The sequence below is a fragment of the Neovison vison genome, chromosome 10, assembly GCF_020171115.1.
Source record: "Neovison vison isolate M4711 chromosome 10, ASM_NN_V1, whole genome shotgun sequence".
NCBI lineage: Eukaryota > Metazoa > Chordata > Mammalia > Carnivora > Mustelidae > Neogale > Neogale vison.
Window position 1 is genome coordinate 11471106 of NC_058100.1, and position 20997 is coordinate 11492102.

General features: G+C 52.6%; 1 protein-coding gene across 1 annotated transcript; it reads right to left on the reverse strand.

Moving 5' to 3' along the window:
- Positions 1-5379: 5379 nt before the first annotated feature.
- On the reverse strand, positions 5380-15194 carry C10H1orf115 (chromosome 10 C1orf115 homolog). The gene is made up of 2 exons (XM_044266803.1): positions 14894-15194; positions 5380-7862 (listed from the first exon to the last, which is right to left on the reverse strand). Exons 1-2 carry the CDS (start codon positions 15179-15181, stop codon positions 7743-7745), a joined length of 408 nt encoding a protein of 135 aa, XP_044122738.1. The 5' UTR covers positions 15182-15194; the 3' UTR covers positions 5380-7742.
- Between the last annotated feature and the right edge of the window lie 5803 nt (positions 15195-20997).

A 20997-nucleotide genomic window follows, 5' to 3' on the forward strand; every position in this document is an offset into this window, starting at 1 on the left:
GGAAACAGGGGGACACAGTACTCAGGCGGTGGCCCCAGGGGGACACAGTACTCAGGCGGTGGGAACAGTAACTGTCGCTGCAGAAATCACACCAAGGATGGGGGGGAGCAAAATACAGTAAATTCGACCCCCCCCAACCTGGGGGGCACAGATCCCTTCCCCAGCCCCCTTGTCCTGCTGATGAGGGAGCAGAAGGCTGGCCGAGGACCAAGCACTAGCAGACACCCTGCCCCCAACCCGACCCCGCACTCCCGGGGCGGGGTGGGGGGGGGTGACATTCTTCCAGGAATCTCCCAACCCTCTTACTTTTAATGCCTTGCTAGAGGGGAAAACAAGCTAGACAGTGTCAAGGCCTCAGGCATCTTAAGAGTCTTCTTAACATATGAAAATTCCTTTGAAAACTCCCTTTTTCTTCACCTCCCCCAACCCCATAGTGTTTAACGAGCCACCCCTCACGAGCAGGGGGCAGCAGCTCTCTCCCCCCACCGGGCCTGTCCCCCTGCTTTAGTAAACCACCATTCCTCACCGAAGACATCTCAAGAATTCCTTCTTGGTTGCCGGCTCTGGACTCCACCACACCGAACCTCTCCCATATTCCAAAACCCCATTACCACCCTCTGTGTGGGGTGCAGCGGTCGGATGGGGGCCACCAAATGTGGGGCACCCCAACTGGGTGGGGGCTGATGGCACGGGTGGAAGTTACTTCCCCAACGCAGCATAAAAGGGAAGTTTACTGGGGCGCTTGGGTGGCTCAGTGGGTTAAGCCGCTGCCTTCGGCTCAGGTCATGATCTCAGGGTCCTGGGATCGAGTCCCGCATCGGGCTCTCTGCTCAGCAGGGAGCCTGCTTCCCTCTTTCTCTCTCTCTCTCTGCCTGCCTCTCCATCTACTTGTGATCTCTCTCTGTCAAATAAATAAATAAAATCTTTAAAAAAAAAAAAAGGGGGAAGTTTACTGAGTCCAGCACAGAGGCTCCTCGGGCGAAGAGCAAAGGAGCGACTGTCCGACGGTCGGCTAAGCGGGTGGCGAGGGTCACGGGTGTCGGTAGAGGGAAGGGGGGGGGGGACGTGGGGCCGTTGCCCTGTTCTGGAGTCTCGGGACCAGGCCTGCTGGAACTGGTCGGTTGGGGCCCATGGCTATTTCGAGGTGGGCTGCTTACCCGAGTTGGCTGGTCCCTGCTCTCCAGTCGCCGGGGCCCTTTCTGCCTTGCTCAAGCCTGTCCCTCAGAGCAGCTGGACGTGGTGTAAGGAGGCAGGGAAGCAACTATCTCACCAGCTGTCTCAGCCCCTCAGGAATTCGTGGTCAGAGGGGCTGTGGGCGCGGGAGCCTTCCTGGCAGGGTCTCTAGCTCCCTAGGCCGGATCCCAGCACTGGGCCCTGGAGTGCAAATTGGATGTGATTAGGCCAAAAGCGCCCTCTCCCTTGGGGGGAGGTAACAGAGCACCCCCCAGGTAATCCCGGGGTGGGGGACGCGGAACAGAACCTGAGAGGAACCGTGAGTGGGGGGCAGCCGGAGCTTGGGTCTCAAGACTTTCCTGGCCACAGAACCAAATCTAAGGAGGTGGTGAAGCTGGTCAGCACAGCACGTCACAGCCAAGACACTGCCTGTTCCCGGTCCTCCTCTGTGATGCCCCTCGAGACCCTGGGGGCTCCGGAGTCGGGTGGGGGAGCGGTGTGGGGGGAGCAAGGGGAATCTCAGGGAGCAGACAGGATCCCGGGCCTGTGGGACCTTGAACATGGCCCACTGACTTACGGAATATGACAGCACCAAGAGGCACATTCAGTCTTGGTTTTGCCTGGAAAAGTAAAGGCAATAAAGGAAAATCTAAATAACGTCAATGCCTTTCTCTCCCTAACGCTACAGATCTCAAAATACACAAACCATCATCCATCACAGAAAGTCTATGCTTCCGGGCTCCGAGAGGGGGCTTCCCAATAACACCTAACTCGGGTTCTTTCCACGATGAAAGAAGATAAACATGTCAAGTGTTTTTTTCCAGCAGATAAGTCCCTCGCAAACGCACCAAAAAGGTGTTGTCACCACGTTCTACTTCTGCAGCGATTCTAAACATCTCTCCTAGGAAGGGAAACAGACATGATTATTTACCCCTACTTTGAATTTTTAAAAAAGATTTTATTTATTTATTTAACACATATACACACACACAGAGCCAGAAAGCCCAAGCAGGGGAAACAGCAGAGGGAGGGGGAAAAGGCGGACTCCCTGCTGAGCAGGGAGCGGCAGGTCAGAGGACCTCAGGACCCCAGGACCATGACCTGAGCGGAAGGCAGACGCTTAATCATCATTGAGCCTCCAAGGTGCCCTATTCCCCCCCCCCACTTCCCCCATTTGGAACGAAGAAAGTGAGTCTAGGGGAAGGGTATGCTGGGGAATTAAAGAGCAAGGGAAAGGAAGGGTTCGCTCTTCGCTGGCTCAGTACTTTTGTCCTCATTTCTGGATCACCTCTGAACCAGACACACTTGTCGAGAGCCTGGTCTACAGGTTATGCAAGCGAATCACCTGAGAAAACGCCTGTAAAACAAAAACAAACGGCAGAGCCAGTCCCCGAGGTGTTGAATTCTGATCCTAATTTGCGTCCTGGCTGGAGCGGAGGGTGAAGGTACACGCCGCACCCCCGCGGGGGAGATTAGGCCTGGCCATCCAGCAGCCAAACCTTTGTTCGGCCCTGCCCTTCCCCTTCCAGGCCTGCCCCTTTGTGGCTTTCACACCGACCAAGCTCTGGCACGGAGCCTCAATCTGGACACCTCCTTTCCCTGTGAAGTTCGGTGGAGGGGTTTGGCTCCAAAGCCTTGCCTCTTAAAAAAAGAAAAAAAAAAAAAATCCCTCATATTATTTTTTCCCACATTGCCCCATGAATGGTCAAGGGAGTATGAGATTCCTTTTTTCCTCAGGTTTTTGGCCAAACCACAGACTCTCAAATACAGCCTTTACAAGGATGCTCTGAGCATTTCTCCCCCTTTAACTCTGTATATAAATTGTACTATAAAATACATTTACAGAGAGATCTACAAAGTTTTCAAAAGTTTGGGGATGATGGCATCACAAAGTTAAATTCAGTTTATGGGGGCACGGGGTGGGGAGACATCGTGGGGGCAAAGCCCACAGCAGCGGCTCCCTGAATCTGAACCTGCAGGGCAGGTTTCCCAGCCCCGTGACCACTGTCTGCCCAGGGCGCCGCCATGCCCCGAGGACTATGGGAAGGCGCAAAAGGCCTGAGCTCAGGTCTTAATTCTTGGTCACAGACGCCAGTCCGGGGTTCTCTCACAATGTGCAGGTGTGGAGCAGAGGACAGCAGGCGCGATTAAACTGGCTGAAGACACGAAGTTTCCCCACTTCCCGCTTTGCTCTACACCCAATAGCAGGTAGACACACATGAACCCCCCCACCACCAGGGAGTATAATCCCAGGCTCCCCAGAACCACTCTGTGTCTCTTGACCTGCTGTGTTATTGTGATTTATAATAATATATAGTTGGTGCGATGCCTGGGTGGTTCAGTCAATTAAGCGTCTGCCCTTGGCTCTGGTCATGATCTCAGGGTCCTTGGGATTGAGCCTCACATCAGGCTCCCTGCTCAGCGGGCAGTCTGCTTCTCTCTCCCTTTGCCCCTTCCCCCCAGCTTGTGCTCTGTCTCAAAAAAAATGCAATCTTTAAAAGAAAAAAAGAAAAGGAGAGAAAAAAGAAAATACAGTTGGTCTTGGTCCCAGTTCCTGTACAAGCTCCTAAAACCATTTTGGAATTTCTAAGCCCAGAGAGCAGGCAAGGTGTCTTTTGTTATGCTAATGAGGCAAGCCTCCAGGTTGCCCGAAGAATCAACCCTGTGATTAGAGATTTGGAACTTTCTGCCTTCTCCAGACCTCCCGGGAGAGGAGCAAGCGGGGACAGATTGAATTCTATGGCCAATTGCCACTGATGTAATCAGTCATCCCACGACTGGTTTCCATAAAATCAGGCTTCGAGAGCCCTTCCAGGTTGGGGAACACGCTGGAGATTTGGGGAGACGGGTGTGCTTAGAGAGGCACGGAAGCTCTGGACCCTCTCCTCAGACCTTGCCCCATGCATCTCTTCCATCCAGCTGCTCCTGAGTTAGAGCCTTTTGTAATAAATAGGTAGTGGAGTAAAATGTTTCTCCGAGTTCTATGTGCCGCTCTAGCAAATGAACCGAACCCAATTCCAGTGTTGGAACCTCCATCTTTAGCTGGTCAATGAAAAAGCACAGGTGGCGGGCAGCTTGGACCGGTCTTGCCAGAGGACTAAGCCCTTTCATCAGTGGGATCCACTGCTCTCTCCAGGGAACAGTGCTAGAACGGAATCAAACTGGAGCACACCCAGCTGGGGTCAGAGAGCGCCTTGGTGGTGTTGGAAAACTCACCCATCCCCAGTGGGTGCTGAATTCCCACTATGCCTTTTCCCACAGCTCCGGTGAGGACTCTCAACAAAGGGCTTGTTACATATGCCCGCCTAGGGCTGGCACCTGCCAGGTACCCCCTCGCTCCCACCTGGTCAGACCACTGGCAGCTGCAACCTACAGCAACCCCCGGGGCCAGCATTGCCCAATCTTCTGAGTCACTAGTGCAAAATGCAGCTTCCTGGCCCCACAGGAGCTCCTCCATCAAAATTGTGAAACCTCAGTGGAAATATAAAGATGGATGGAAATTATGGACATACTCCTGCTTCAGCAAGGCCTATCTTTCAACTGAACAAGTTTCTCCATTCTTGAAGCCTCTCTCCCTCCCCTCTTGGCTTGTTTTTCTGTAAAATCCTACTTTCCAGGAGCTCCGGAGCTCCGTATCGAAGTTGAGACTTAGTAACAAGACGCCGATGGCCAGCGCCGGCTTGAAGACATGAACACGGCTTAGACCCGACTCCTATCAAATGCGCCCAGACCCATGTTTTCCTCTAAGACCCTCACTCAGCCTTTTGACCCTGTGTGGGCTTCCAGTCCTGGAGGTACCCTGCCTCCTTGGCCTGGTGAAGTGATAAAAACTACCTCCTTCTTTATACCCAGACTCTGTCTTCAAGCTACACATTCTGGCTCTGGAGTTTTCAACTATTGGAGGTTCTGGAAATTTTCACTTCCCACAAATGTGTGAGCTGAGGCTTCTCCTGTACAGTAAAGCCTATTCTGCTGTTTCTAGACAACCCCCTGCCCCTCCTTAACACCTAAGCAGAGTTCCAGATGGAGCGGGGACCCTCCTCCTCCCCTTGGGGCGGCCTTGGGTTCCCCATGGTGGCATGGGTGGCCCCAGGGAGGTCCTCGACCGGCCCTCGCCTGCCCTGTGAAGTCAGCTTTGGCTGGACGCTGCCGGAATCACACTGGCAAGGTTGGAAAGCGAGGAAAAAAATGTCACACACAGACACGTTACACAATGGGGGGTTTTATTTACATCACAGGGTAAGAAAAGGATGCAAAAGAAGCCTCTTGGTCAAGCACGGAAAGGCAAAGCTCTACAACTCAATTCTCAGTAAGGTGTGGACCCTGACATTAAACATACACACACACAGACACGCACACACACACGCACACACACACACACACCCCACCACCACCACCACCAACAATGAAGACAGAGAAATAGGGAAAAAGCTAATCTGCAACATGGATGCCCTGTCCAGGGGAATGAGCACTCAGGAGTCTGGACAAGGTCATCTTCTGTACACAGGATTCTGGCTCCTAGGACAATCCCTGCGAGATTCTGACGGATGACATTTCTAGGCTGATTATTCATCAGACAATTCAAATTTCAAGGGCCAAATGTGCTTGGCCTGAGAGTGTCTCTAATTTGGGGATGGGGCGGGGAAGGTCTTCACGGGACAGGCCTCGGCAGCTCTGGGTCCTTCCAGAGTCACACTCCCACTCCCCCAAGGGGACGCAGTAGACTCCTCTGGGGCAGGTCAGCACCCCTGGGCCGCCACGGACAGACGCCCGCCAGGCCCGTCACAGGCCCCAGAGGCCTGGCTCTCCCACTGAACTCTGCTTGGCTGTTTCTTCCACTTGGGTCTCTCTCCCCCGAGTCCCAGTTTGCCCAGGCAAGCCGTCGTGATCTTCCGTGGCGGAAAATGTGCTCTCATCATCCACTTTCATCATCTGATGGGAATAAGACCGCTTGTTGTGCCTTTTCCTCACAAGTATGAATGATGCAGAATGGGATCCAAGTTCCTCCTCAACACGGCCTCCAAAGCGTCTAGCTATGAGTGTCTAGCTACAACGTTCTCCTACACCAGTTCCTGTTTCTGTCCCTCTGTCTGTCTTCTCCACCCACCTTCTCCACATCCTGGTGCCACCTGGTTCGTCTGGCTGGTGAGGCCTGAGCCCTGAGGCTGCCTCTGCAAGGCCCGGGGACCTGCTCAGGGCAACATGCAGGTGTGGCCATGCCCTACAGATGGGTCGGCAACAACCCCTTGGCCTTCTGGGTCTTCTGTCAAGAGTGGCAGCAGTGGGCTATGCGGAGGGTTGGCAGAGGGGTATGGTAAAAGGGGCCTCCTCTTTCTTTTACCTCCGTGGCCAAGGGTCCAATGGCAGTCCTTGGGCCGTCCCGGGGGAGCACCTAGGACCCATGCGGCGCTGAGCTCTGAATCCAGGTGAGATGTGGACCAGCTTGGCAGCACCAGAGGAAAGGATGCTACAGAGGCAGCCAGTGAGAGCTCGGGCTTCAGGGAGATTTTCAGCACCAGCCACGGCACCCCTGGCCACCCGGCATCCCTGGTCCCTCCCCGGAGCTGCAAGCCCAGCTCACCCGAGGTTTCCCAAGGCTGAGGAACCAGACCTGGCTCCTGGACTGCCACTCCTCCTGTCCACCATCTTTCTTGTTTCTACTTCAGGCACACCTGTCTCCTACTTACTGGTTCCATCTCCAAAATCACACATTTTTCTTGCTAGGCACAGTGTCTCCCTCTCTCCCAAGGGCACAGAGGTGGCGAGCAGCTGCAGGGAGTCAGGAGGCCGCCGAGCAGCTCGGAACTCGCAGCCGCACTGCCCCGGCCCAGGCGGCAGGGGTGCTCCCTCCAGCCACCGCTCCAGCCCACCCGGCCGGCCTCTGAGCCCCCTCCTTCGCTCCCCTCCAGCTGCACATTCGTGGGCGGGGGGGGGGGGTCGAGACACAAGTTTATCAGCTTTACACAGTCACACACATCATCGACAGCTTTCAACGCATCCCCACCTTCCAAGAGATTTTCCTTCCCTGTTTCTTCTTCTCAAGCCCGTGATTATACTCCTGGTGACAAAGGGGTGGAGAGAGGAGATGGGGCGCAGGACAGACAAACAGCTCCCCGGCTGCCCCCAGAAGCGAGGCTGCCGAGGGCCATGAGCACCATGTCAGCCTGCAACCTTTCCAGAACAGAACAAATCATCTTGGTCCAGGTCAACAGCCCTCTGCCCCCTTGTCATCACCACCCCGCTACCCACCCGGGGTGCCCCGTCTGCCAAGTGTCTGCTGCCGGCCCAGCCCCGCTGCCGCGGCTGCCACCCCGGGAAGCCTTCGGTGTTTGCACACGGTGACCCCAAACCTAAGGCAGGCCAGATTCTCTGCGGGATTGTCTGTCGGGAGCCGCCTGGGTCCTAAGTCACGAAAAGCTCAGCGATGCGCAGGGATGTTCCATTCATAACATTCATCCGATGCAGCCAGGAAAGACACTGATCTCCTCCAAGGGTTCTGTGGGTTCAGGTCAAGGGTGGTCCCAGAGCGGAGCGGCCGTCCGCGCCAGCGCTCGGCCCCGCGGCTCCCGCTAGCGCACGAACGAGACCACGCTGGTGGCTACTCCGAACGGGGCAGAGTAGGCCGCGGCGAAGCCTTGCAGGCCGATGACCACGTAGCGGCATCCCTTGGTGACGACCTTCCCCACGTTCTGTTTTTCAGGAAGAGAAGAGAAAAGCAAAGGGGCGGGTTAGGCAGCTCTGCAGTCCCTCCCACGCAACGGTCACCCAGGAAAGGACCGGCAGGACAAACGGGCCACATCCCGTGTTTCCACATCTGCTCCCCACACCCCCCCACCCCCACCCCCCCGCTCAGCACAGATGTCGTCATCTGGCAAAGTATCTTCAAGCCCTGCACATTTCCAGACCGCTCGGACATCTCGGGAACGGCACTGAGGATGCCAGATCCAAAACCAAACCCCTTTTGTTTTGGAACCAGGCTCCTCGCCCAACACGGGGCTGGAACTCATAGCCCTGAGATCCAGAGTCACAGGCTCTATGGACTGAACCAGCAGGCGCCCCTGGTTTGTTGGTTTGTTGTTTTATTTACTTACTTATTTACTTATTTTTAAAGATTTTACTTATTTGACAGAGAGATCACAAGTAGGCAGAGAGGCAGGCAGAGAGAGAGAGGGGGAAGCAGGCTCCCTGCTGAGCAGAGAGCCCAATTGATATGGGGCTTGATCCCAGGACCCTGAGATCATGACCTGAGCCGAAGGCAGAGGCTTTAACCCACTGAGCCACCCAGGTGCCCCTTTTTTTATTTTTAAAGATTTTATTTATTTATTTGTCAGAGACAGAGTACAGGAGAGTGAGAGAATGCACAAGCAGGGGGAGCGGCAGGCGGAGGGGGGCTCGATCCCAGGACCTTGGGAACATGACCTGAGCTGAAGGCCGACGCTTAACTGACTGAGCCACCCAGGAGCCCGCCCTGGTTTTATTTTTGATACAAAGTCTACTCTCTTCTCTGTTCCAGCCCAGTCCCTGCATCATTGCCAGGCGGGGTCCAGTGTCCCTGCCCTCCCTCCAGCTCCGGGGCCGACGCCTGCAGCCCGCACACTGTCTCCGGCGTCTCCCCCGTTCTCTCCCACCGCACCCTGCAGTACGTTGTACGCTCCGCCAGGGTAAGGACTACGCTGCGCTTTCTTGCCTTTCACTCCTTTTCTGCAAGGCCCGGTGCTGGACAGGCGACATCCCAGGATTCCAATGGGATGGCCAACAGGAAGCAGAGACGCCCCCAGTATTAATGGTGCTGTTGCCCACCGCACCCCCTCCTCTTCCCACCCCCAGCTTTCATCCTCACCCTTCAATGCAGCCAAACATCCGTGTGGGTGACTTGGGCTCTACCACACGCCTCATCTCTCAGCCCCCTGACCTTTCCAACTCCCAATAAATACTTAAAATTCCTGGTGTTGCTTAAAATGCCTGATCACAGTCACGAAGCTCAGAGCCAACGCTACCCAGCAAACCTCCTCTGTCCGGCAGGCTGACCTGCCCTCTCTCCGGGATGACGGGGCTCATGCTCCCTGCCGTACCCCCAGCGCCCAGAAAGGGCCCGGGTCTTCCCTGTGGAACCTCGCAGGCTCCATAAAGAGCCCGGGGGGGAGAGCCAGGAGACTTAGATGGCTTCTCTAGACACTGACTCCTGGCATAGCGCCCATGGACTCCTCAGTGAGACACCAGGGTGCCCGTGGGGGGTGGCGTGAGGCTGCTGAGCGAGACTGTTCTATAAATGCATAATGAGATTCGGCAGGAGAATTTTACTTTCCTCCCTGAAATAACAGTAACAGAAAGACTGTTCCCTGGGAGCAAGTGTGAACCGTCCTTTATATGCAGTGCCACGGGGATCGGGAATCGCGGGCACCTGCATTGAGCCGGACGTCTCTGGCCTCTGTGCATCCCCTTTCCCCAGCCAGGTATTTGCAAAAACTGCTCCTCACTTCACCTTCGCCATTTAGAAAGAAGCTGCTAAAATAGCTCATTAGCTGGAACGTTGTCAAAACACATGTTCCAGAAAAGCGATACAAAGAAACATAAAGTATCTATCAACGACCATTTCAGTGTCACTTGAGGGAGGTTTTGAATTCTTGATGTGAGTCAAGTTTTCAAGCCAAATCACCTCTTGGAGAAGCTCTGGGGCATGGAGGACCCAGGGGAGCATCGTAGGCTGAAGAATGCGGCCCCCCAATCCCAAGATCCTATAAATATATGGCTTTATGGGGTCAAAGGGATTCTGCAGATGTGATTAAGGGTCTTAAGATGGGGGAGATGGTCCTGGGTTATTCACGTGGGGCCAATCATTCTAAGGGCCCCTATATATTCATAAAGACCCAAAGGAGGACAGTCGTCCTTCTAAGAGGGACACAAGTCACACAGCACGCAGTGTCGTGACAGAAGCAGAGGCTGAGGTCCACGGACTTGCACTGCTGGCCTGGGTGTGGGAGGATGGGGACCTCTGGAAGCTGGAAAGAAACTGGTTTTTCCCTGATGCCTGCACGGGAACCGGCCTTGGACTTCAGCACAGTGACCCTGATTTTGGACTTCTGGCCTCCAGCCCTGAACAGCTGGCGTGGGTCCTAAACTGGCATGCTGGTGGTGATCTATTATAGCTGTCCTAGGACGTCATGCTTTCTGGGGGTTCTCCGTATAGTCAACTAAGCCCCTCGTGAAGTCAGGGACTCACCATTCCCTTCCAGTTTCCAACAAAACAAAAAACAAAACAAATAAAACAAAACACACCCAGACAAACAAAAACTAAAACCCAGCTGCCCACAAAGATCACTTTTCCCCGAATATAAAGATCAAGTCTCCATTCTGAAATGCGGTCAGGACCTGGTACAAAGCTGAGACGGAGGTTTTTTCTGAGTTCTGATTAAAAAGGAATCAGAAAGTCAACAGTCCTACGGGGTCTCTCCTTCATCCCCCCGGACTCCCGCCCTAAGACAGCAGCCAACCATCACAGAAGCCTGGCCGCCTGCCAGGTTTTAAAACCTTCTTTTTACCCCATGTCACAGAGAAGGAAACTTTTAAGCCAAGCGGTGGGCCCAGCCTCAAAGTCCCCAAACCAACAGGGGGCAGGGCTCCGGTGCCCCTGTCCTTACCAGATGCCCCGAGAGCATGACGACAATTTTTCTCCCCCTTGAGATAAAGGCTCCCCCACACACTGTACTTCCCCCTCCCATCCTCTCCTAGCTGCCTAGTGGACAAAACGTACTTACTGTCCTCCGCCACACATCTCCCGCGGCTCTCGGGGGTGCCTGGGAAAGGTGGCCTCTCATCTTAAGCTAAGTTTTGGGGGTCAGTCCCCTCAACCCAACTGCCAGGTGAGACTCCTGCCTCCCAGCTTGGCTGGCTACTCTCCAGCTGCGCAGCCCCGAAGAGCACAACCTTAAACTGGCTTCTATTGCTGCAAAATGGGGGGTTCCCCTCCACTTTCCAAGGTTCTGGGGTAATTGAGGGGTGTCCCTCAGGAAATGGGCAGCAGAGCCGCTGCCAGGCTGCGGCAGAACTGCCAACGTCTGTCCCTTCCCCTTCCCTGTCCCCAGAACACAGCCCTTGAACCATTAAAGCACCATGTGAACATTCACATCCTTACACGGCACCAGGCAGGAGTCCCCGCACACCCGCCCCCAGCCCGAGCCTCTGAGAGGTGGGACCAGCTGGGCCCTGGGGACCACAGGGCAGCAGGAGAGGAGAAATCCTTTTGCATTTCACAAATGCCTCTTTATTTTTTTAAAGATTATTTATTTATTTATTTATTCATTTGACAGAGAGAGATCACAAGTAGGCAGAGAGGCAGGCAGAGAGAGAAGAGGAAGCAGGCCCCCTGCTGAGCAGAAAGCCCGACTCGGGGTTCGATCCCAGGACCCTGGGATCATGACCTGAGCCCAAGGCAGAGGCCTTAACCCACTGAGCCTCCCAGGAGCCCCCACAAATGCCTCTTTAAACAGAAGCAGGAAGGGACTTGGGTGCAGGGCTTGACCGGTGAACGGATGAATAGGAACTGCCACACCCCCTTCCTTGAAGGAAAAGCGGCCATTAACAATGCGGCGCCTTCACAAGTCCCTCCTTATTCCACCAGGCCGGGAAAGGGGAAGATTCACGTGGGTAGCTGAAGCCTGGAGACTCACCTCCCCACACCTAAAGCGGGGGGCCTGGCTGTTGCCGTGGATTTTCGGCACAGCGGGGTGGGCTCTTTTCTTCTCCCACGGTGGAACCTAACTGGTTACCTTCCCAGATGCCTCCCAGAAAGTGGGGAGTTGAAGGCAGGGAGGGCGCGCCCAACTCTAAAGGGACAGCGTCCTCTCCTCTGGCTTCCGGGGTCTACCGACCGACGGTAAGACAGAACAGCTTTCAGCCGCGCACATCCCTGCCTGGGCTGTTCCCTCCGCCTCGGATGCCACCCCTTCTCTGTCGGGTCAATTTTACCTTTTTTATTTTTTTTAATTGTGGTGAAATTCACAAAACAAAAATTAACCATTTTAAAGTGAAATATTCGGTGGCATCTGGTACACGGACAGTGCCATGTGATGAGCACCTCAACCGACTTCCACTACTTCTTCACCAGCCCCAAAGGAAGAGCTGCACCTGTTACACACTTGCCCCCGCCCCCACTGTTCCGTCTCCCCAGTCCCTGGCAACCACCCATCTGCTTCCCTCTCTCTGCATGTACCTATGTTGGACATTCTAGAGAGACAGAACCATCCAAGCACATGGCACGTGACCCCATGTGTCTGGTTTCTTTCACTTAGCACAGTTTCCGAGGTTCATCTGAGAGAGGGAAATTAAAGGGACCCCAAGATAAACTGCTTTGTTCATTCTTTTTTCCTGCTCTTTTTTTCTGCCAGGACCTACAGCCGGTGCCCTACACACACCTCATAGAACAGATAATGTATGTTCTCCTTGTAAAGGTCAAGGTTTTAACAATTGCTTTCGAGTCTTCCGGCACAACAGGTAACATCTGAGTGACCAGGCAGGGTGGTTCCAAGACCAGTGACTCATCAAGATCCCTGGCTCCAAGGCCAAGTGACTTCTGAAGGACAGACACCTCAACTCTCGTCTTTGTTCCTAGATGCCTAAGACAACACTTGCACCAGCCTGTCATCCTCAGTAAAAACACTAAGTCCCAGTGAAAACCCCAAGCCCAGACCAGACTCCCTTTTATTTCCAAGTCTCCAACACACTCTGTATCTATATGCTCTCTCTCTGTCTTCAATGAGCTCTGCTCTCACTTCCTCTAGGCTCGAGTTTTGAGTGCCGTCTTGCACGGAGCCAAGGACCCTCCTTGGACCCAGCCAGCCTCCATCACATCCATGCTGTGGAACGTAATGGGATTTCATTCCTTTTTATGACTAATATTCCACAACGTATATACACCATATTTTATCATTTAGCAGCTGACAGACACAGGAGTTGTTGTCACATTTTGGCTATTTTGAATAATGCTGCTATGAACATGTGAATATGTTCTCTATGTTCTCTCCCTCAAATACATGTATGTATATTTCAGTACTTACTTTCAGTTATTTTGGGTATATAACTAGGAGCTGAACTGCTAAATCAAACAGTAGTTCTATGCTTAATTTTTGGAGGAAACTCCACAAACTGTTTACCATAGCAACTGCACCATTTTACATTTCCATTAGCAATCTGCAGAATTCCAATTTCTCCACAACCTTGCCAACATTTGTTATTTTTTGTTTCTGGTTTTTTTGTTTGTTTTTATTTTTTTAAGTAACTGCCATCCAGGTTAAGTGTGATACAGTACCTCATCATTAACCTCTGAAACCTCAATCTTCCCTGCCCAGTTCTCATGTCACCTGACTTCAACACCCTCATCTCGAGGACTCTGTACCATGTGGCTCCGTGGTGGTGCCCGGACTCTGCCAGGATCTCCCCAGGAGGTGTGCACTTCACTAGGGCAGGGCTGCACTGTATCTGTTTCGTTATCTCTGGTGGTTAGCATGATCCCTGCACGAAATGAGCACCCAAAAAGCATCTCCACGTGCCAGCCCCTGACCTGAGATGTCCCCACTACCAGGTTCGCCAGCTGGGAGGCCAGCGGTGGTTTCTTGGTGCTGAACTGAGACCAGATGGGTCAGTTCTAGCAGGACCCACCCTGAGAGTCCCGACCTCACTGCCTGCCCGTATACTGTGCCAAACCCGCTGACTTGGCTTTTACAGGGGATGATACACCCAAGTTTCTAGGAGCAGAAACCAGATGGTTTTAGACAGGCTAAGAGGCACAGACAAAGAGACTGTGAATCAGATCGGACCTTTGGCCAAAACACAGTTGAGTTTTATGATCTTCTGGGTGGCCTTGCCCAGTCCCAGGAGGTGGGGGCAGAAGTAGCTTCAAGTGATTCGCCTAGGCACTGCCTTGGGCTTCGATCTCTGAGAAGGACACTGTCATTTTATCCCATCTTCATATTCTCTCTCTCTCTACCCCCTCCTCTCTGTCTCCCCTCCTTCCTCTGCCCCCCAGCCCCCAAAGCAAAAGGCAGTGGTATGTTTGCAGGTCCCACAGTGTAAGAGTGGCCAGCTGGGGGAAGAGAAAAGTAGGTTCAACAAGTGCCTATTTATGTACTGTCGTGCTCCCAGGCCCTGGAAATAACCTCTGGAACTTAAGGAGAAAAACCCAAACAATTCTCAGCTGGTGGGATATCCTGGAGAGGATGTTGCCAGAAAACAGATGAACCGGCCTGCAACTCCCTACTTTCCAACTGGGTCACCCTCTACAAGTCACCTCATCACGCTAATGCCTCAGTATTCCCATCTGTAAAATAGGGACACGGATTTCTGTCCTGTCGGCTGTACAAGGCCGGTGTAAGGCACACCAGGAGCAGAACCACGGGGATGCTGGGACGTGCTGGGAACGTTACCAGGCGCAGCCCGGGGGGTTAGAGGTTGGATTGGTCCGCGCCCCCAACCCCATACCCCAGCTCCGGTTTGGGTTCTGTATTTACTCGCGATCGAGTTTTCCTTCACCTCCCAATGGACAGAACCCTCGTCCGCGTCTGTTAACTACGGCTGGAGAGCGGACCCCAAGGGCAGCTCAGAGAAGCGGAGCGCGGCCGGGCGGTGAGGACCCGACGCCCACCCTCAAGGCGATCGGTCAGGAAGCCGGGGGTCGGGCCGCCCGCACCCTGAGCCCGCGGGCTGGGGGCGGGCGGGGGGGCCCTACCTTGCCGTACTTCTTCAGCTTCTGCCGGTACCTCCTCCTGGGCTTCTCGGCCGGCGCCGGCTCCTCCAGCGGCTCGTAGCGCTCGGGGAGCACGGCCAGGTGCACCTGGCGCGCGCTCCGGGCCCCCGGGCGCCCCGCGCTCGCCCCGCTCGCCGCCTCGTCCCCGCGCTCCGGCTGCTCCAGGAGGGCGGCCGCCTCCTCGTCCCCGTCCGCCCGCGCTCGGCCCCGGGGCCCGCGGCGCAGGAAACCACTCGCCGCCTTGCTGCGCAGCCTGGCGCCCACCGTCATGATGCTGCGGCCCCTCCGGCTACCGCTCGAGAGAAGACGCCAACCTCGGCGCCCCGCCTGCGCCTGCGCCCCCGCCCCCGCCGCCGGCCGCCCGCCCCAGCCCGGACGGGGCGTGGGTAGAGCGGGTCGGGGTGGGGGCTCGGGCGGCAGCGCCCCCTGGCCGCGGGGCCCGGAATCGCGCGCTCAGCCGCACCTGCCCCGGGCCTACCTGGCGGCCGCGGCCGGGCACACCCGGAAAGCTGGGTGCGCAGTGAACACACGAAACGCGTTCCGCCACACTTGCGACGAAATAAATGAACCGCAAACAACGAGGCGTCCCTGGCCACGCTCAGATCGGCAGAGGCGACGGGGACAGTGAAGATCATACTCCGCGCCCTGCCCGGGTGAGACGGCGGTGAAAACGCGCTGTTACGGGACGCGCACCGGTGACCAGCTTTGGGGAAGGCAATCAGAAAACACTCATCAACACCCCTGAAAAGGGGCCGTAACTTTCTAGACACCTGTCCTAAACACAGCGTCAGAGACACAGCCCAGGAGCGCTCGGGTGGCCCCGCCGGACGCAGGAGGAACTCCAGGTTTTGGCTGAGGTCACGCTCTCGGGGTCCTGGGATCCCGCCGCAGGTCAGCGCTCAGAGCGGGGTTGCGTGTTCCTCCGCCTGGGCTCCTCCCCCTGCTCCTCCCTCGAGAGGCTTGCCCTGCTCTCTTTCTCTAGAAAAATAGGTAAATAAAATCTTGGGGCGCCTGGGTGGCTCAGTGGGTTAAAGCCTCTGCCTTCAGCTTGGGTCATGATCCCAGAGTCCTGGGATCGAGACCCGCATCGGGCTCTCTGCTCGGCAGGGAGCCTGCTTCCCTCTCTTTCTCTGCCTGTCTCTCTGCCTACTTGTGATCTCTGTCTGTCAAATAAATAAATAAAAAAAAAAATCTTAAAGAGCAAGAAACACAAACCTTACTTAGCCCCTGGTGTTAATATCAGTTTCATTCACAGGGAGAAAGTGGGGCAAACCAGTCGGGCTGCGCGAGCTAAGTTTGGGTCCAAGCACAGGGTATGTGATGGGATCCTCACACTTGGGGTTTCAGCAATAGCGCTGGTAGATATGCATCTCTGGGTTCACGGTGAATCTTAACCCTCTAGGGAATGCCTTATTATCTTAGGCAGGTAAGTTTCTCTCTCTCTCTCTCTCTCTTTTTTTTAAAAGATTTTATTTATTTATTTGACACAGAGAGAGACCACAAGTAGGCTGAGAGGCAGGCAGAGAGAGGGGGAAGCAGACTCCCTGCAGAGCAGAGCAGAGAGCCAGATGCAGGGCTCCATCCCAGGACCCTGGGATCATGACCTGAGCTGAAGGCAGAGGCTTAAACCACTGAGCCACCCAGGCGCCCCTCTCTCTTTTTTAAATAGGTTCTGTGCACAACGTGTAGCCCAAGGCAGGCATTGAACTCTCCACCCTGAAATCAAGATATGAGCTGAGATCAAGAATCCCTGGCTTAACCCACTAAGCCACCCAGGAGTTCCCAAATAAGTAAATATCTTTTTTTTTTATTCTCGGAAGCTAAGAGTTAAGAGTAAAATAATATGGTTTATTAATTTCATTAATATTTTAATACTATTAAGGTACATGATACATTTAAGAATGATTTGGATGTATTGCTCTAAGTACATAAAATATTTACAGTTTGGCTTATTAAAATATACAAATATTGGTTTTATGATTCCAACTTGAAGTCTATAATCAAGTAATTGATTTACAGTTATAAGTTTAAATTGAAAGTAATATAAAAAATAAACTTAATTTACTATATTTGTAAGAATTACATAGCCTTGTACATAGTTGAAATACTGGAAAAGAAAATTAAATATATTAAATTTGTAAAAGTCATTTAAAATGTTTAAGAAAATTAAAGGAAGTGAGTGGTGAAACTCCCCCTTATAGTAATAGTTAAATTTTATTTGATTTGTAACTAAAAGTAATTAGGTTTGTAAATAAAGTAAAACAAAGTTTAAGAGAAACTAGATTTGTGGATTTGTAACCACAAATCCTATAACTATATGTAACTATAGTAAATATCTGTATATCTATATGTATATACGAAAGAGTTCTTAACAGTCCTTTTTTTCTTTTTTAAATTTTATTTATTTATTTGACACAGAGAGAGAGAGATCACAAGTAGGCAGAGAGGCAGGCAGAGAGAGAGGCAGGGAAGCAGGCTCCCTGCTGAGCAGAGAGCCCTATTCGATTTGGGGCTCCATCCCAGGACCCTGAGATCATGACCTAAGCCAAAGGCAGAGGCTTTAACCCACTGAGACACCCAGGCACCCCAGCATACAACTCTTGATCTTGGGGTGGTGAGTTCTAGCCCCACATTGGGAAAAAAAAGCAACCCTGACTTCAAAAAGTACCCGCCCTCCCCCGTAGACTGCATATAAAATAGAAACAAAGGTAAAATGCGCAGGGGACCAAAAATGTGGTTTTTATCCATCCAAAATACTATTCAATTATCACAACAACATTTTTTTCTTCAAACTTTTATTTAAATTCTAGTTAGTTAACATACAGTGCAATATTAGTTTCAAGAGGAGAATTCAGTGGTTCATGACATATATAACACCCAGTGCTCAACACAGCAAGTGCCCTTTTTCTTTTTTTTTTTTTTTAAATATTTTATTTATTTATTTGACAGAGAGAGATCACAAGTAGGCAGAGAGGCAGGCAGAGAGAGGGGGGGAAGCAGGCTCCCTGCTGAGCAGAGAGCCTGATGGGGGACTCGATTCCAGGACCCTGGGATCATGACCTGAGCCGAAGGCAGAGGCTTAACCCACTGAGCCACCAGGTGCCCCAGCAAGTGCCCTTCTTAACCGCCATCGTGTGTCTAGCCCGTCCCCACCCACCTCCCTCCATCAACCCTCAGATGGTTCTCTATCATCAAGCTTCTCTTATGGTTTGGGGGCTCCTGCGGTGGCTCAGTCAGTTAAGCAGCTGTCTCTTGATTTCGGCTCAGGTCATGGTCTCGGGGTCCCGGGATCGAGCCTCATGTCGGACTCCCTGCTTAGTGGGGAGTCTGCTTCCCTCTCTCCCTCTGCCTACCTCCTGCTCATGCTCTTTCTCTCTCTCAAATAAATAAAATCTTAAAAAAAAAAGAAGAAGAAGAAGAAGAAGAAGAAGTTACTCAGTGTGAAAAGTGCTTCCCTTGCTCCTGGGTGAAAACTTAGGCAGCCTAATAATTTTTTAATCACACAGAGGTAACAAAAATTTCCAGAGCTGCAAACATGGTCTTGATTTGTATAATTCTATTCATTTATTAAGCGCGGTCCTTGCCCGGCAGGGGCTTGAACTCATGACCCTGTGATCAAGGATTGCACGCTTCGCAGACAGAGCCAGCCAGGTGCCCCTTGATTTATATGATTTCACATCTATTTATATGATTTCAACTCCATGGAATACTCAGAGCCTTGAACTTGATTTTTAAGATTTTATCCATGTATTTAGAGAGAGGGAGGGGCAGAGGGAGGGAGGGAGAGAGAGACCTCAAGCAGGATCCCCACTGAGCACAGAGCTCCATCTCAGGACCCGGAGAGCAGGACTCCAGCCAAAATCAAAAGTGAGATGCTTAACCTACTGAGCCACCCAGGCGCCCCAGCAACACCGTTTCCCTTTTGTTTCCTCCGCCTGATGTTCTGAGCGCCCCAAACTTGCAGACTACTTCCCGACCCTTCCTAGGCCAAAACAGAGAAGAGCGCAGAGTAATTCCTTCCCAGGTACTGCCCCAGGTGTTGTCTCTGACCTCTGGACCCAGCAGGTATTTGAAGCTCCTCCTTGAGTTCTTCGGGAGTCCCTGCTGGGAACATTCTATTCTACTTGTCAAGGCCCAGCGAATGCCCTTTCGTCCCCCACTGCCTGCTCCCTCCTCAGCACCCCCAGAGTCCTGCGGTTTATCTCTGCCTTTTTTATCCTGTGCCTATGCGCCCTTCTGGCTGGCCACATGGGACAGGATTGAGTGTAGGGAATTCAGCGCTCCCAAATGCCCACAAGGGGGATGGGGGCTCGGGCGGCAGCGCCCCCTTACCTCCAGTGTAAGTAGGAGAACAACGGAGCCGCCACTCCCCACAGCAAGAAGCTGCGGCCTCAGGAGGGTCCCACCAGGCCTGCCTGCCAGGTTTGCGCCAACAGAGCCTGGGCACCCTACGCTGCCCCCCAGCCCCCAGCCCCCATCTCTTCACCAGACACCAGTATCTGGCCCAGAAAAATCTGACACCTGCAGGACTGTTCTTACTCTCAGAACAGCAAAAAGAGTGGAAACAGCTTTCACCCCACCCTACCCCCCACTGCCTTCCAAAGCTTCCCAGTGTGCACCCCTGATTATAATTTACCAAATTCTCTCTTGTACTCCAAGCCCGCTGGAACATGTTCTCGTCTCCTGGTCTCTGCACAGGAAAGGGGGTGGAAAGGATGCTGAGTGCCGATCCACGGGCATCTTTCCTTACCGATACTAGGAAACTGCCCTCCAGAGAAGCAAGAACACTGGGAAGCTAAGGTTCATGAAAATACATCATCAGTTATGGAGTTAAAAAAAATGCTTAGAGACCTTACAGTCTTAAAGAGCTTGGTTCTTCTCTCCTTGCCCCCCACGAGTCGCCATTCCATGCCAGGCGAACACATGCTCAGCTCCGCGACTGCTCCGGGAATGGAAGGTTCGATGGCTGCCCACCTGTGAGAGGCTTGTCCCTCTCCGGAATGCCATTCATCAAGGCTGCACGGCACCCGCCACTCCCAATGCCACCAGAGAAGGATTTTTATTTGTGTGTGCACAGGTTTATATTGTATGATCACCAGACTGAGAGTCTACCGACTCGTTCTACAACAGGAGCAGAGTCAGAAGTCTCCCTGCAGAAAAAGCTTTAAAGCAGCATATATAATGTGTGAAGTAATTCTTCGCTGCGCTAATAGAATCATATCCAACTTGGTTGTTTTTCTCCAAAGCCACTGAAGATTTGGAGGATTACTAAGCTATTTGTACTTTATGATACTGATACTAGAAAAAGGTATGCTTACTGTATATTAACTGGAATTAAAATTAAAAGAAAAAAGAAAAATGTGTGTGTAGAGAAATAAGGTCAGAATGATGACCTTATGAGTTAAAAGAATATTTCTTTTTAAAAGGATTTTATTTACTTACTTTTGAGAGAGAATGAGCGTTGGGAGGAGCAGAGGGAGAGGGAGACAGCAGGCTCCCCACTGGGCACAGAGCCCAGCGCAGAGCTCGACCCCACCACCCTGAGGTCCTGATCTGAGCAGAAATCAAGACATGGACGTTTAACCCAATGAGCTACCCAGTGTGAGTTTGGGTGTATTTATTTTTCCTGGAGGTAGATTAAGATATCTAAATAACTGATACTGGGGGCCCCTGGGTGGCTCAGTGGGTTAAGCCTCTGCCTTTCAGCTCAGGTCATGATCTCAGGGTCCTAGGATCAAGCCCCACATCTGGCTCTCTGCTTAGCAGGGAGCCTGCTTCCTCCTCTCTCTCTGCCTGCCTCTCTGCCTACTTGTGATCTCTGTCTGTCAAATAAATAAATAAAAATATTTAAAATAAATAAAGAAAGAAAGAACTGATACTGTATTTAGAAAAGAGCAACATGGAAAACCATATTGGCTTATATACGTTGTAAAACTAAATCATTATTTAGGTCTGTAATTTGCTAGAACAATGCTTCGCATACATGATGTATTGGTAAGAAGGGAATGCGATCCTATATGACTGAGAGAAGAAAGGCTCACTGGGGTGGGGGGGGCGTGCCTGGGCGGTTCAGTCGTTAGGTGTCT